Raw genomic sequence first — 17,236 nt, forward strand, 5'->3', positions numbered from 1 at the left:
CATGGGCAGGGACACCTCCCACCAGCCCAGACTGCTCCAAGCCCTGTCCAGCCTGGCCTGGGACACTCCCAGGGATGGGGCAGCCACAGCTTCTCTGCCCAACCTGTGCCAGGGCCTGCCCACCCTCCCAGCCAGGAATTCCTTCCCAATATCCCACCTATCCCTGCCCTCTGGCTGTGGGAAGCCATTCCCTGTCTCCTGTCCCTCCATCCCTTGTCCCCAGTCCCTCTCCAGCTCTCCTGGAGCCCCTTCAGGCCCTGGAAGGGGCTCTCAGGTGTCCCTGGATCCTTCTCTTCCCCAGGTGAGGCCCCCCAGCTCTCCCAGCCTGGCTCCAAAGGGGCTCCAGCCCTGGAGCATCATCCCATGATCCCACCCTGCTCCAGGCTGGAATTCACTGGAACCTCCTGGCAATTGGCACCTCTCTCCTCTAGAGAGCAAATTCATTCAAATAAACCCTAATCCAAAGAAACCTCCCCAGCAGGGACAGGGCAGGGGCTCCCCCCGGAGCTCTCCTGGTTCCTGGAGCTGCCTCTGGAGCTCCAGCCGGGAAAGGGCAGCACTGGAGGGCCATGAAATATTCAGTGCCTGCTGGTGCTGACCTACTTAGTGTGCGTGTTCTGAGGAGCCAGGGGGTGTGGGAAGGAGCAGGGATGGATGTGGGAAGGAGCAGGCATGGATAGGGAAGGAGCCACCATGGAGAGGGAAGGAAGCAGTGTGGATGTGGGAAGGAGCAGGCAGGGATGTGGGAAGGAGCAGGCAGGGATGTGGGAAGGAGCAGGCAGGAATGGGGAAGGAGCAGGCAGGAATGGGGAAGGAGCAGGGATGGATGTGGGAAGGAGCAGGCAGGAATGGGGAGGGAGCAGGGATGGATGTGGGAAGGAGCAGGCAGGAATGGGGAAGGAGCAGGGATGGATGTGGGAAGGAGCAGGGATGGATGTGGGAAGGAGCAGGCAGGGATGTGGGAAGGAGCAGGCAGGGATGGGGAAGGAGCAGGCAGGGATGGGGAAGGAGCAGGCAGGGATGGGGAAGGAGCAGGCAGGGATGGGGAAGGAGCAGGGATGGATGTGGGAAGGAGCTGGCAGGGATGGGGAAGGAGCAGGCAGGGATGTGGGAAGGGGCAGGCAGGGATGTGGGAGGAGCAGGCAGGGATGTGGGAAGGAGCAGGCAGGAATGGGGAAGGAGCAGGCATGGATAACAGATCCGTGGGCCTTGGTCAGTGCTGCTTCCCAAGTTATATATTCCAAAGAAAATTCAAATAATTCACCCCAGCCAGGCTGGACAGGATGTGGAGCAAGCTGGGCTAGCAGAGGGTGTCCCCACCCCACCATGAACCCCACTGAGCTTCTCTCCATGAACCCCACTGAGCTCCCCACCCCACCATGAACTCCCACTGAGCTTCTCTCCATGAACCCCACTGAGCTCCCCACCATGAACCCCACTGAGCTCCCCATCCCACCATGAACCCCACTGAGCTCCCCACCATGAACCCCACTGAGCTCTCCAGCTGATGTGGGGCTGTGTTTGCAGATCCCCCTGGGATCCCCTGGGATGAGTCCCTGGGAATGCTCATGGGCTACAACAACCCCAGGCTTGGCTGGGGGTCTCCTCCAGCCCCAACCCCACCCCAGGCATGGCTGCAGAGCGCCCCCCTCTGCCGGGTGTCCCCCCCTGCATAGCCCAGCTGACCCCCCCCCACTGCTGACCCTGTGCTGGTTCTGCCCCCCAGACCGGCCGCATCGAGCCCAACTACCCCAAGGTGTGTGGCCACCAGGGCAACGTGCTGGACATCAAGTGGAACCCCTTCATTGAGAACATCATCGCGTCCTGCTCCGAAGACACCTCGGTGAGCGGGGACCCCCCGGGCCGTGCACGGCCCTCTGGGGGCTGAGATTGCAAAGGGGAATTAGCACAGCCACCACTGCTAATTAGCTTTAATTGGCCGTACATTTTATAATGATGATCTTTTATCAGGATCTGTTATTTAATACAGGATTTCTGATGAGTTCGATTTTCTTGTATTGTCTGTAAATTTATATTTAATCAATGATATAAAAATTAAATAAATAAATAAATAAATAAATAAATAAATATATATATAAAAATATAAATACCTATTTATATACTTATATCTATTTCTATATAAATAAATATATAAATGTATAAATATATAAATACCTATTTATATACTTATATCTATTTATATATCATTTATATCTAATCAATTACATATAAGTAAATATAAATATATATATAAATATATAAATATATTAATAAATATAAATACCTATTTATATACTTATATCTATTTATATATCATTTATATTTAATCAATTACATATAAGTAAATATAAATAAATATATAAATATATGAATAAATATAAATACCTATTTATATACTTATATCTATTTATATATAATTTATATCTAATCAATTACATATAAGTAAATATAAATATATATATAAATATATAAATGTATAAATATATAAATACCTATTTATATACTTATATATATTTATATATCATTTATATTTAATCAATTACATATAAGTAAATATAAATATATATATAAATATATGAATAAATATATAGATATAAATTTATATTTAATCAATTATAAATAAATAAAAATATATATAAAAATATCTATTTATATACTTATATCTATTTATATATCATTTATATCTAATCAATTACATCTAAGTAAATATAAATGTATATAAATATATAAATAAATATAAATACCTATTTATATACTTATATCTATTTATATATCATTTATATTTAATCAATTACATCTAAGTAAATATAAATAAATATATAAATATAGGAATAAATATAAATACCCATTTATATACTTATATCTATTTATATATCATTTATATTTAATCAATTACATATAAGTAAATATAAATAAATATATAAATATAGGAATAAATATAAATACCCATTTATATACTTATATCTATTTATATATCATTTATATCTAATCAATTACATCTAAGTAAATATAAATATATATAAATATATAAATATATGAATAAATATAAATACCTATTTATATATTTATATCTATTTATATATCATTTATATTAATCAGTGATATCTAGCTAAATATAAATATATTTATATAAATATATAAATCATATATTAATAGATTAGAATAGAATTATTATATAATTTATATCTAATCAATTACATATAAGTAAATATAAATACATGTTTAGATGTATATTTATATCTATATATCATTTATATTAATCAATGATATATAAGTAAATATAAATGTATTTTAGATATACTTATATCTATTTATATATAATTTATATCTAATCTATTACATACGAGTAAATATAAATACATGTTTAGATGTCTATTTATATCTATTTATATATCATTTATATTAATCATTCATATTAATCAATGATACATAAGGAAATATAAATATATTTTAGAAATCAAGTAAAAGGCATCCCAGAAAATAGGAAACCAAGTGAAAAGCACCTTAAATATATGAAACCAATTAAAAGCACTTTAGGTATCATTTATAGTTAATCAATTACATATAAATAAATATAAATACATGTTTAGATGTCTATTTATATATCATTTATATTAATCAATTATATATAGCTAAATGTAAATATATTTATATAAATATATAAATTATATATTAATAGATATAAATATATCTAAAATATATTTATATCTATTAATATATAATTTATATTTAATCAATTACATATAAGTAAATATAAATACATGTTTAGATGTATATTTATGTCTATTTAGATATAATTTATATTCAGCAATTATATATAATATAAATATATTTTAAGACATATTTATATTAGATATAATTTATATTTAGCAATTATATATAATATTAGTATATTTTATGACATATTTATATCTTTTATATATTATTTATATTCAGTAATTTATATATAAGTAAATAAAATACATGTTTAGATATATCTACTTAGATATAATTTATATTTAGCAATTATTTAAAAGTAAATATAAATATTTTTTAAGATATATTTGTATCTATTTATATCCAATAATTTATATATAAGTAAATGTATGTTTAGATTTATTCTTACATCTATTTATATATAATTTAATAGTTACATATAAGTAAATATAAGGACATGTTTAGGTACATATTTGTATCTATTTATATATAATTTATATTTAGCAATTATAGATAGGTAAATATAAATATATTTTAAGATATATCTATATATATAATTTATATTCAATAATTTATAAGTAAATATAATATTCCGTGGCCACCCCGGGAGGGGTTGGGGACACTGGGAGGGGACACTGGGAGGGATGGGGACACCGGGAGGGGACACTGGGAGGGGTGCGGACACTGGGAGGGGCTGGGGACACTGGGAGATGTGGGGACACCGGGAGGGATGGGGACACTGGGAGGGGATGGGGACACTGGGGGGGGGGGACACTGGGAGGGGATGGGGACACTGGGAGGGGATGGGGACACTGGGGGGGGGGGGACACTGGGAGGGGATGGGGACACTGGGAGGGATGGGGACACTGGGAGGGGATGGGGACACTGGGAGGGGTGGGGACACTGGGAGGGGATGGGGACACTGGGGGGGGGGGACACTGGGAGGGGATGGGGACACTGGGAGGGATGGGGACACTGGGAGGGGATGGGGACACTGGGAGGGGTGGGGACACTGGGAGGGGATGGGGACACTGGGAGGGATGGGGACACTGGGAGGGAGGGGACACTGGGAGGGATGGGGACACTGGGAGGGGGGGGACACTGGGAGGGGGGGGACACTGGGAGGGATGGGGACACTGGGAGGGATGGGGACACGGGGAGGGGGACACTGGGAGGGGACACTGGGAGGGATGGAGACACTGGGAGATGTGGGGACACCGGGAGGGATGGGGACACTGGGAGGGGTGGTAGACTGGAAGGGAACACTGGGAGGGGACACTGGGAGGGATGGGGACGCTGGGAGGGGACATTGGGAGGGATGGGGACACTGGGAGGGATGGGGACACTGGGAGGGGGGGGACACTGGGAGATGTGGGGACACTGGGAGGGATGGGGACACTGGGAGGGGGGGGACACTGGGAGGGGGGGTACACTGGGAGGGAACACTGGGAGGGGTGGGGACACTGAGAGGGATGGGGGCACGGGGAGGGGGGGGACACTGGGAGATGTGGGGACACTGGGAGGGATGGGGACACTGGCGGGGGGGGGACACGGGGAGGGGAGGACATTGGGGGGGGACAGTGGGAGGGGGGAGGACACCGGGAGGGGTGGGGTCACTGGGAGGGGATGGAGGCACTGGGAGGGATGGGGACACTGGGAGGGGGGGACACTGGGAGGGGATGGGGACATTGGAAGGAATGGGGGGCTTGGGACTCCTTTGGGCTCCAGCCTTTCCCTCCAGCAGCTCTCAGGAGGTTCAGGAGCATTTCCCCCAATCCCAGGGCTGGACAGGGATTGCTCTCCCAGGCCACAGGGCTGGAAACCCCTCCTGGGGTCACCATCACACCTGGCCCCACCTGTACCTGCCTGTGCCCACCTGGTCCAGGTGCTCTCCCGAGGGATTCATTATTTGTCCTCTCAGACCATGGTCAGCAGGACTGATCCTCCAATTCCTGAAATGCTGGGAAGGTTTTTTTGGGCAGGAGCTTTGAAGGGCAGGACAAAGCAGGCAGGAAGGTGGGAAGGGGAATTATCCACACTCTGGAGCTGTTTCAGGCTCCGTGTTTTCCACGTGCTGGAGCTCTGTGTGCACATCACTGAGCTCCAGGGGGGTCTCCTGCTTGCAGGATGCATTTCCTCCTGGAAAGTGGCATTTCAGGAACAATTTTATCAGGAAGGTTGCTTAGGATGGGTTAGGAGAGGACACCTGCAGTCCCACAGGGTGTCCCACCTGTGTCCCACCTGTCCTGCTGGAATTGCTGCTGGGGCTGTTCCTCTGGGGCCTTTTCAATGAGACTTTTCCCGAAGCATCATTTCCATCCTGGGCTGGGCTGAGCTTGGATTTTGGGAGAGCTCCAGCTCTGCCCATGCCAAGAGAGCAGTGTTAGTGCTGCCACCAGCCCTGCCACCTCCCTTTGCAGGTCCTGGTGACCGTGGCACTGGGAAAGCTGCCCAGAATAGCCAGCCCTGGCCCTGCCCCAGCTCTCTGGCAAACACAGGGATGATGTAACCAGGACAGGCTGCAGAGGTGACGCTGCCATGGAGCCCTGGCCACGATTCCTGGCTGGACAGGGATCAGGACACAGGAATACCCACCCTGGGCTGCCTGCCCTGCAGAGCTGCTCCCTGGGCTGGGCTGGCACCTCGGGGGTCTCCCTGTGCCCCCTGGGCTGGGCTGCAGGAGCCTCTGGAGCGCGGGGCTCGCTCTGAGCTGCAGTTTGGTAACAGTTGTTTCATAACCCTCTGCTTTCGTAAGCAGCTCCTTCAGCACCCACCAGCCGGGGCTGTGCCGGGTTTGGAACCTGCTGATGCTCTGGGAGTTGTCCCTGGGAGCCTCACCAGCCTGAGAACTGTGTCTGTCTCACAACACCCTTCCCTGTGCACCCCAAGAGCAGAGTGTTCCTCCGCCAAAAGGGCAGAAACCCCTTGTGCAGATTGTGCCCTGCAATATTTGGAATTAATTGTTGTGTCCCCCTTCCCAAGGTGTAGCTCAGCCCTGGGGGGACAGGACAAGCCTTGGGAGAGAGAGAGGGAGGAGCAGCTGAAGGGGCAGCAGGATCAGCCCTTGACAGGTTGGGAGAGCTGGGAATGTTCCCCTGGAGAAGAGAAGGCTCCAGGGAGATCTGAGAGCCCCTTCCAGGGCCTGAATGTGCTCCAGGAGAGCTGGAGAGGGACTTTGGATAAGGCATGATGGCATCAGGGGGCAGGATGAGGCTGCCATGGAGCTGATGCCAAAGGATTTTCATGTGCATTCTGTAGATTTTTAGGATTACAGTTCACATGGATTTTAGGAGGTGTTTGGAAATCACTGCACACTTTCTCATGCTTTGCCAAGGACATGGTGGTTTAAAGAAACACCTGCAAAAAAGCTCGAAGACAGAACAGCAGAGCCTCTCCAAGGGGCAATCTCTGGGTGGACACCAAGGACAATTAGTGCCTGGGTGGGCTGTAAATAACATCCTTGCTAATGGCTGGAGGTTATAAAAAGTGTAACCTGCCTGATCAGGGGTGTGCCTGTCCCGCGGTGCACCCAGAGGCTCCCAGGGAAAGGTCCTTCTCCCTCTTTCTCCACAAATGTTGCTTTGAGTGCCTTTCTGCAGGAATTTTAGACACCCCCAGGAGGGCGTTGGAGTGTCCCAACCCCACCCCAAGCCCTGCCCCATCCCACAGGTGCGGATCTGGGAGATCCCTGAGGGTGGCCTGAAGAGGAACATGACGGAGGCAGTGCTGGAGCTCTACGGGCACAGCCGGCGCGTCGGCCTCATCGAGTGGCACCCGACCACCAACAACATCCTCTTCAGCGCCGGCTACGACTACAAGGTGAGCCCTGCCCGGCCCTGCTCCTGGTGCCCAGCCTGGCAGTGCCCAGGGGAGGCTTTTCCCTGCTGGTGGCATGGGTGGGAGTCACCTGCACACATCTGGAACCCTGGAATGGTTTGGGTGGGAAGACACCTGGAAGGATCCATGTTCCATTTGGAGCTCCAGGTGCCCAGCCTGGCAATGTCCAGGGGAGGCTTTTCCCTGCTCATGGCATGGGTGTGAGTCACCCTGGAATGGTTTGGGTGGGAAGGCACCTGGAAGGATCCACCTTCCCTTTGGAGCCCAGGTTGGCTCCAGGTTGTCTTCCATTTGGAGCTCCAGGTGCCCAGCCTGGCAATACCCATGGGAGGCTTTTCCCTGCTCATGGCACGGGTGGGAGTCACCCTGGAATGGTTTGGGTGGGAAGGCACCTGGAAGGATCCATGTTCCCTTTGGAGCCCAGGTTGCTCCAAGGTGCCATCCCACAGGTCCTCATCTGGAACCTGGACATCGGGGAGCCGGTGAAGATGATCGACTGCCACACGGACGTCATCCTGTGCATGTCCTTCAACACCGACGGCAGCCTCCTGGCCACCACCTGCAAGGACAAGAAGCTGCGGGTGCTGGAGCCTCGCTCGGGCCGGGTCCTGCAGGTGCTGTGCCCCTGCCAGGGGGTGGGGTGGGAATCACATCCTGGGCAGGGATCCCACTGAAACAACTCAAAACCCCACCAGTGCTCGGGGTGAGGTGGTTTGCACATGTCAGGGTCTGGCTTTAGTCAGGTGGAGGTGGAGGGAGGGCTCGGCCTCACCCCAACCACAGCACTTGGAGACTTGCAGTGTTGTAAGGGTTTAAAATGAAGGATTTGTGGAAAGTAGTGGAAATTAAGGGGAGGTGCAGAAAGTTCCAAAGAGAGGCACAGTTTGGAGGAAGGTGGTGGGTTCTCAGTAAAGGTCAGGAATTTGGGCACTTTTGGCTTGCACAGGGCACAGGTGCCATGCCGTGGTGTCCCCACAGTGCCAGGCACAGGGCTGGCATTTCACTGGGGTGAGGTGGGAGAGGTGAGGGGGGCATGGAAGGGGCTTTCCTGGGCACAGCTGGCACTAAAGGGGCTGACAGAGGGGTTCTTCCTGCCCTGCAGGAGGCCAGCTGCAAGAACCACCGTGTCAACCGGGTGGTGTTCCTGGGCAGCACCAAGAGGCTGCTCACCACGGGCGTGTCGCGCTGGAACACGCGGCAGATCGCGCTCTGGGACCAGGTGGGTGCTGGGACCCCTTCCCAGCCCTGCTGGAACCCCTTCAGCCCTGCTGGGACCCCCTCCCATCCCTGCTGGCACCCCCTTCACCCCTGCTGGGACCCCCTTCAGCCCTGCTGGGACCCCCTCCCATCCCTGCTGGAACCCCCCCCAGCCCTGCTGGAACTCCCCCCCCAGCCCTGCTGGAACTCCCCCCCCAGCCCTGCTGGAACTCCCCCCCCAGCCCTGCTGGAACCCCCTCCCATCCCTGCTGGAACCCCCTCCCATCCCTGCTGGAACCCCCTCCCATCCCTGCTGGAAGCCCTCTCCACCCCTGTTGGGACCCCCTTCCATCCCTGCTGGCACCTCCTTCACCCCTGCTGGGACCCCCTCCCACCCCTGCTGGGACCCCCTCCCAGCCCTACTGGAACCCCTCTCCACCCCTGCTGGGACCCCCTCCCATTCCTGCTGGACCCCCTCCCATCCCTGCTGGAACCCCCTCCCATCCCTGCTGGGACCCCTTCAGCCCTGCTGGGACTCCCTCCCATCCCTGCTGGAACCCCCTCCCATCCCTGCTGGGACCCCTTCAGCCCTGCTGGGACCCCCTCCCACCCCTGTTGAGACCCCCTCCCATCCCCGCTGGGACCCCTTTTCCATCCCTGCTGGGACCCCCTCCCATCCCTGCTGGGATCTCATTCCACCCCTACTGGGACCCCCTCCCATCCCCACTGGGACCCCCTTCAGCCCTGCTGGGACCCCCTGGCTGACAGAGCAGTTTGTGTGCCTCAGGAGGACCTGTCCATGCCCCTGATCGAGGAGGAGATCGATGGGCTCTCGGGGCTCCTTTTCCCGTTCTACGACGCCGACACCCACATGCTGTACCTGGCTGGGAAGGTATGGCACATCCTGCTGGGAATTCCCAACCTGTGTCCCCCCAGCACTGCCCAAGGGTGGCTGTGAGGGTTGTCATCAGAGATTGGGTTCGGTTGGGACAGGGACACCTCCCACTGTCCCACGTTGCTCCAAGCCCTGTCCAACCTGGCCTTGAACACTCCCAGGGATGGGGCAGCCACAGCTTTTCTGGGCACCTGTGCCAAGGCCTGCCCACCCTCACAGAGGAGAATTCCTTCCCAATATCCCCCTAACCTGCCCTCTAAATGCCCTTTGGGATGTTCTTTATCCCCTTCCCTGTGCTCAGGGCGACGGCAACATCCGCTATTACGAGATCGGCTCCGAGAAGCCCTACCTGAGTTACCTCATGGAGTTCCGCTCTCCGGCGCCGCAGAAGGGGCTGGGTAAGGACCCTGTGCTCTGCTCCTCCTCAGAGCAGGGGGAGCTGGATCATGGAGCTGCTTCATTCAGTGCCAGATGGGCTTGGCTTGGGCTTGGCTTGGCTTGGCTTGGGCAGTTGCTGTTCTGGCTCCGGAGCATCGGCTGCAGCTCTTGTAGGGCGACATTCCCATCCCTGTGCTGCCCTTCCTGGTGACTCAGCCATGCTGGGGTTGGTGCATGTCCAGGGACACCTTTCCTGCTGCCACACCTGCTGTGGCTTCACCAGGGGACATCAGTGATTGTCCCAAATAAAAGCTGCTCGTCCCTCCCCCAGTGTCCCCACAAACCTGGAGTGGCCCAGCTCTGTGCCCGAGGTCCTCGGGGTGATGACAAGGGTTGATCCTTTGAAAACCTGGGGTTCCTGGTGGACCACAGGGATGTTTGGGGCTCTCTGTGCTGGGGAGGAGGGTGGGCAGCCCCGGGGTGACCATCTGTGCCTCCTCCACAGGGGTGATGCCCAAGCACGGGCTGGACGTGTCGGCCTGTGAGGTCTTTCGGTTCTACAAACTCATCACCCTCAAGGGGCTCATCGAGCCCATCTCCATGATCGTGCCCAGGAGGGTGAGTCTGAGAGGGTCCCCAGGGATGGACATGCCCCACTTTCACCACTCCCATGGGTGGGTTTCTCAGACCTCTCCATCGTTACACATCCCAGGGATTCCCAGCAGGGTTTTACCCAAGGTTTAATGGGAATGTTTTTAGGAGATGCATCTCCATGTTACTCCTGGCAGTTGTTTTGTGCCAAATCAACCTGGTCTGTGGTGCCAGGTAACCAGGGCTTGGTCTGTGGTGCCAGGTAACCAGGGCATGGTCTGTGGTGCCAGGTAACCAGGGCTTGGTCTGTGGTGCCAGGTAACCAGGGCATGGTCTGTGGTGCCAGGTAACCAGGGCTTGGTCTGTGGTGCCAGGTAACCAGGGCTTGGTCTGTGGTGCCAGGTAACCAGGGAGTGTTCTGTGGTGCCAGGTAACCAGGGCATGGTCTGTGATGCCAGGTAACCAGGGCATGGTCTGTGGTGCCAGGTAACCAAGGCTTGGTCTGTGGTGCCAGGTAACCAAGGCTTGGTCTGTGGTGCCAGGTAACCAGGGCTTGGTCTGTGGTGCCAGGTAACCAAGGCTTGGTCTGTGGTGCCAGGTAACCAGGGCATGGTCTGTGGTGCCAGGTAACCAGGGCATGGTCTGTGGTGCCAGGTAACCAAGGCTTGTCTCACCTGAGGTTTGGAGGTGTTTTTGGGAAAACAGATCTCAGATCAGGGGTTAGTGTTGGGAAGCAAACCCAGGGCTGTGTGGAGGACCCGGTCCCAGGTTCTGAGGCAGCCCAGCTTCTCACCCCCTCCATACCCTCTGCTCCAGTGCCAGCCAGCACTTCCCAAATTCCCCCCCTGTGCCCTGAGCTTCCCACCTGGGTGGTCACAGCCCAGTTTAGCCCCTCCCTGGGGTCTCCCTGCCTGCCAGGGAGCACGTTCAGGAGGCTGTTGCTCTTCTTTCCCCGTGCTCCCAGTCCGAGACGTACCAGGAGGACATTTACCCGATGACTCCGGGCACGGAGCCCGCCCTGACCCCGGACGAGTGGCTGAGTGGGATGAACAGAGGTACAGCCACTGGTGCCACTGGTGCCACTGGTGCCACGGTGGGTGGGCACTGGGCGAGGCTGCATCCCCCTGACCCCTCGCCCCTCTGCCCTGCCCAGATCCCATCCTGATGTCGCTGAAGGAGGGCTACAAGAGAACATCCAAAATGGTCTTCAAGGCACCGGTGAGGGAGAAGAAGAGCGTTGTGGTCAATGGCATTGACCTGCTGGAGAACGTCCCACCCCGCACGGAGAACGAGGTGGGACAGCACAGGCCTGGGGGGGACACGGGGACAGAGGGGACAGTCTGCCTGGGCAGGGGGACATTTTCAGGATGAACCTGGGAAGCCACCACTCAGCAGGTCTCTGCACTCCCAGACTGAGGTCTCTGGGTGTTCCCCTGCCCCTTGAAGCATCCCCTTCCATGTTAATCCCGGAGCACCCAAAAGGGGCAGAGGGAAGCTCATCGATAGTTTTTAATTAAAATCCATATCTGGGAACAACATATGGGGGTGCTGGGGATACATCAGCACTTGGTCTTGACAGGAACTTGGCTTAGAATCATGGAATCCTGGAACGGTTTGGGTTGGAAGGGTCCTTAAAGCTCATCCCGTCCCTCCCCCTGCCACGGCCAGGGACACCTCCCACTGTCCCAGGTTGCTCCAGCCAAGCCTTGGACACTTCCAGGGATGGGGCAGCCCCAGCCTCTCTGGGCACCCTGTGCCAGGGCCTGCCCACCACCCCGGGGAAGAATTCCTTCCCAATTCCTCATCTGAATCTCCCATCCATCATTTGAAATCCCCGTCCCGTCCTGCTAGAAGGTTTGTCCCCACACTCAGTGGGGTCACAGCCCGGTCCCAGCACAGCGGGCAGGGCTGGGAGGGGGCAAAGCCCCGGGCAGAGCGGGTGGGGTGGAACCTCCAGCTCCATCCCTGCATCTCCCTCCTTCCCCCGCAGCTCCTCCGCGTGTTCTTCCGGCAGCAGGACGAGATCCGGCGGCTGAAGGACGAGCTCTCGCAGAAGGAAATTCAGATCCGGCAGCTCCACCTGGAACTCAAGAACTTACGGAACAGCCCGAAGAACAACAACTGACTCCCAGGGACGTTTTCTAAATAAACTCTCGTTGTTTCTACTCGCTCTTTAATTCTCTTGTACCCACTCACCAGAACAGGACCCAGGAGCCTCCCCACGCCGAGCGCCGCTGGATCCGGCCCCGACCCCGCTCTAACCCACCCGCTGCTCCCGGGGCAGCCCGGGCAGGACGAGCCGCGGCCCCGCGGGAGCAGCCCGGGCACCACCCGGGAAAGACGACGCTTCCTTGCTATTAATTTTTTTTCCTATGCAAAAATGTGACAGCGGGTGCAGAACTGGAAGGGCTGAGGGAAGGGTTTGGTCGCCAGAGCTGGGTCTGCTGGGGAGACTGGGAGTGTTCCCATGGCAGGAGACTGGGAGTGTTCCCATGGCAGGAGACTGGGAGTGTTCCCATGGCAGGAGACTGGGAGTGTTCCCATGGCAGGAGACTGGGAGCCTTCCCGTGGTGGGAGCCCAGGATGCATCCCATGATGGAAGCTTAGGAGCCTTTCCCATGGTGAGAGTTTGTGATTCTTCCCATGGTGGGAATCTGGGATCCTTCCCATGGTGGGAATCTGGGATCCTTCCCATGGTGAGAGTTTGTGATTATTCCCATGGTGGGAGCCTGGGATTCTTCCCATGGTGGGAATCTGGGATCCTTCCCATGGTGGGAATCTGGGATCCTTCCCATGGTGAGAGTTTGTGATTATTCCCATGGTGGGAATCTGGGATCCTTCCCATGGTGGGAATCTGGGATCCTTCCCACAGTGGGAACCCAGACCCTTTCCCATTCTGGGAGCCCAGGACTCTTCCCACCATGGCAGCCCGAGACTCTTCCCATTTCTGGAGCCTGGGACTTTTCCCATTTCTGGAGCCTGGAACTCTTCCCACATGGGAGCCCAGAATCCTTCCCATTTCTGGAGCCTGGAACTCTTCCCATTTCTGGAGCCTGGAACTCTCCCATATCTGGAGCCTGGGACTCTTCCCACATGGGAGCCCAGGATCCTGCCCATGGTGGCAGTGGCCATGGCACGGCTGGGCAGGCTCTGGCACAGCCAGGATTTGTCAGGAGCAGCCTGGGAAGGGAACAGCTCCACATGCACCACTGTTGTTTAAAAAGAAAAACCAGGCTGGGTTTCCTACCTGGAGAGGGATTCCTGTTCCTTCCACCTCTGCAGAGAGGGATTTCCCCTCCTCCTGTCCACTGGGGCGTTCCAGGTGCCGTGGGGTGTGGGGAAGGATGTCCATGGAAGGATCCTGTGGTGCTGCCCCAGGGATGGACCCTGTGGGAGGGACCCCAGGGATGGCCCTGGGATGACCCCAAGGGATGGCCCTGGGATGGACCCAAGGGATGGCCCCTGGGATGGCCCCTGGGATGGACCCAAGGGATGGCCCCTGGGATGGTCCCTGGGATGGCCCCTGGGATGGTCCCTGGGATGGACTCCTGGGATGGCCCCTGGGATGGACTCCTGGGATGGAATCCTGGGATGCCCCCCTGGGATGGACTCCTGGGATGGCCCCTGGGATGGTCTCTAGGATGCCCCCTGGGATGGAATCCTGGGATGCCCCCCTGGGATGGACTCCTGGGATGGTCCCTGGGATGGCCCCTGGGATGGACTCCTGGGATGCCCCCTGCGATGCCCCCTGCGATGCCCCCCTGGGACAGATCCCACAATGTCAGTGGGTTCAGCACGTTGTACAATCACAGGTTTGATGGATTTGACCCGTAGCACAGGGAATGACACCAAATCCTGCTGGATTCCCTCGATATCCCTCTTTCCACTGAATCCCAGCTGCTGAGCTGCCTGGCACTGCCAGGGCAGGGCTGTCCCTCCGTGCCCAGCGTGTCCCCTCCCTGTGTTCCATGTGCTGTCAGTGCCCATTATTTATGCTACCACGGAATAGTGATGGAATAAACTGTTTTCAGGATACCAGAACCTTGTGCCCTCCTTTCTTTCCTCCCCCAGGGGTTGTGTGGGAGCACCTGAGGGGGTGCTCAGACCCCAAGGGGCATTTTTGGGGGTGCACAAACGTGTCCTGTGGCACAGGTGGTGGCTGGAGGGGGGAAAAGGCCAAAGAGGAATTCTGGAATGGTTTGGGCTGGAAAGGACCTTAAAGCTCATCCCATTCCAAATCCTCCCACCAGCCCGGGGTGCTCCAACCTGGCCTTGGGCACTGCCAGGGATGGGGCAGCCACAGCTTCTCTGGGCACCTGTGCCAGGGCCTGCCCACCCTCCCAGCCAGGAATTCCTTCCCAATATCCCAACCTAAACCTACTCTCTTCCAGTTTCACACCATTCCCACTTATCCTGTTACTAAAGAGCCTACAAAAATTCCATGCCCATTTCTTCAACCTCCTGTGCCAGGACTGACCCCAAATTCCAAGATAAAAACGGCTCTGTCAGGGGAACTGCCAGGATGGAAAGGGAGTTTCTAAGGTGCACTTCCTATTTTTCCTGGTGCTGAGGAATGTTATCCTGGATTTATGGAATGTGTTATCCTGAGTGCCAGGCCTGGATCTGCCCAGGTTTATGGAATGTTATCCCGGGTGCCAGGGCTGGATCTGCCCAGATTTATGGAATGTTATCCCGGGTGCCAGAGCTGGAGCTGCCCAGATTTATGGAATGTGTTATCCTGGGTGCCAGGGCTGCAGGTTTCCAGGTTTATGGAATGTTATCCTGGGTGCCAGGGCTGGATCTGCCCAAGTTTATGGAATGTTATCCTGGATGCCAGGGCTGGATCTGCCCAGATTTATGGAATGTTATCCCGGGTGCCAGGGCTGGAGCTGCCCAGGTTTATGGAATGTGTTATCCTGGGTTTATGGAATGTGTTATCCTGGGTGCCAGGGCTGGAGCTGCCCAGATTTATGGAATGTTATCCCGGGTGCCAGGGCTGGAGCTGCCCAGATTTATGGAATGTTATCCGGGGTGCCAGGGCTGGAGCTGCCCAGATTTATGGAATGTTATCCCGGGTGCCAGGGCTGGAGCTGCCCGGGTTTATCCTGCCCCATGACCCAAGGACACCCCTCTGGGTGGGACCCCCCCAACTCCACCATCTCCCGGAAGGAAGATCCAATGTCTTCCCTTGAATTCCTGCAAACTGAGCCCAATTCCAGCTGCGGCTGGGGCTGATTAATGAGCCTCATTAGCATTTCTGCAAAGCTCAGCACGGACCCATCTGGGGCGGGACGTGGCCCGTGGGTGGCCCCGTCGGGGATCACTCCAAGGGGGGCTCAGGGGGGCTCCCAAAATCTTTGGCATCCCCCCAAAATCTCCACCCCGAGTCGTGACTCCACAATTCCCAGGAAAATCCCTGCACTGGGATCCCACTGCTCCTCCCCCTGGGGGTTCAGCTCCAGCTCTCCCAGCGTTTCCTCCTGCCCAGCTGGGCTTTGGAAGCAGAAATTCCCAGTTTAGGGGTGACATGGAGCTGTGGCAGGGATGGCATCCAGAGGGGATGGAATGGAGAGCTGGGGGGTCACCTGGACAAGAGAAGGACTGGGGAGACCTCAGAGCCCCTGCCAGGGCCTAAAGGGGCTCCAGGAGAGCTGGGGAGGGACTGGGGACAAGGGATGGAGGGACAGGACACAGGGAATGGCTTCCCACTGCCAGGGCAGGGATAGGTGGGATCCATGTGGATTTTTCAGCTGCTTCTGGGCACTTGGCAGGTTTTCCAGGATCTAAACCAGACCCACAGATCCATAACCTCCCAGCTTTTCTCCTCCCATCCCATCCCATCCCACCCCACCCCATCCCACCCCATCCCATCCCACCCCATCCCACCCCGTCCCGTCCCGTCCCGCCCCGTCCCGTCCCACCCCACCCCATCCCACCCCGTCCCATCCCATCCCACCCCACCCCGTCCCATCCCACCCCACCCCATCCCATCCCATCCCACCCCATCCCACCCCACCCCATCCCACCCCATCCCATCCCACCCCATCCCATCCCATCCCATCCCATCCCACCCCATCCCATCCCATCCCACCCCACCCCATCCCACCCCATCCCATCCCATCCCACCCCATCCCATCCCATCCCATCCCATCCCATCCCACCCCATCCCATCCCATCCCACCCCATCCCATCCCATCCCATCCCATCCCAGAATTTCAAAGCCTCCCGAGCTCTCCCTGCCCTGCAGAGCTGATCCTTTGCTCTCCCAGACCCCTCCAGGCCTTTATCCAGCCCCATAATCCCCAAATATCCAATTTCCTGCAGGTTGCCCAAACTGGCCCCACCCAGGGCTGAGATCCCTCCCATCCTGCTCGGGGTGATCCCCTCTCCTGCAGCTCCAGGGATTTCAGGATTTCAGCTGTCCCTCCCTTCCCAGCAGGGCCATGGGGTGGTTCTTTCCCCCTGGTTTTCCCTTCCCTGGCAGTGCCAACCCTCCCTGCTCAGCCTTATCATCCTGACCTACTTTCTGCTTCCTGGAGGTTCTTTGTTTGAGGCTCCTCAGCTGCAGGATTGTTGTTCATTCCCTGCTCTCCAACGGTTTGTGAGCCCCTCTGGAAATGAAAACTCAAATTTAAATGAAGT

General features: G+C 53.9%; 1 protein-coding gene across 1 annotated transcript in view; it reads left to right on the forward strand.

Moving 5' to 3' along the window:
• Positions 1–14,629, forward strand: part of CORO2B (coronin 2B) — a 47,694-nt gene extending 33,065 nt beyond the window's left edge. Inside the window, exons 5-14 of the mRNA XM_071568632.1 lie at positions 1,727–1,843; positions 7,366–7,515; positions 7,983–8,147; positions 8,636–8,752; positions 9,518–9,622; positions 9,927–10,023; positions 10,509–10,621; positions 11,559–11,649; positions 11,748–11,887; positions 12,585–14,629. Coding sequence (XP_071424733.1) covers positions 1,727–1,843; positions 7,366–7,515; positions 7,983–8,147; positions 8,636–8,752; positions 9,518–9,622; positions 9,927–10,023; positions 10,509–10,621; positions 11,559–11,649; positions 11,748–11,887; positions 12,585–12,719 — 1,230 coding nt within the window. The 3' untranslated portion in view covers positions 12,720–14,629. The remainder of the gene's footprint in view (positions 1–1,726; positions 1,844–7,365; positions 7,516–7,982; positions 8,148–8,635; positions 8,753–9,517; positions 9,623–9,926; positions 10,024–10,508; positions 10,622–11,558; positions 11,650–11,747; positions 11,888–12,584) is intronic.
• Positions 14,630–17,236: the final 2,607 nt, after the last annotated feature.

This window comes from Pithys albifrons, chromosome 13 (genome assembly GCF_047495875.1).
Source record: "Pithys albifrons albifrons isolate INPA30051 chromosome 13, PitAlb_v1, whole genome shotgun sequence".
Lineage (NCBI taxonomy): Eukaryota > Metazoa > Chordata > Aves > Passeriformes > Thamnophilidae > Pithys > Pithys albifrons.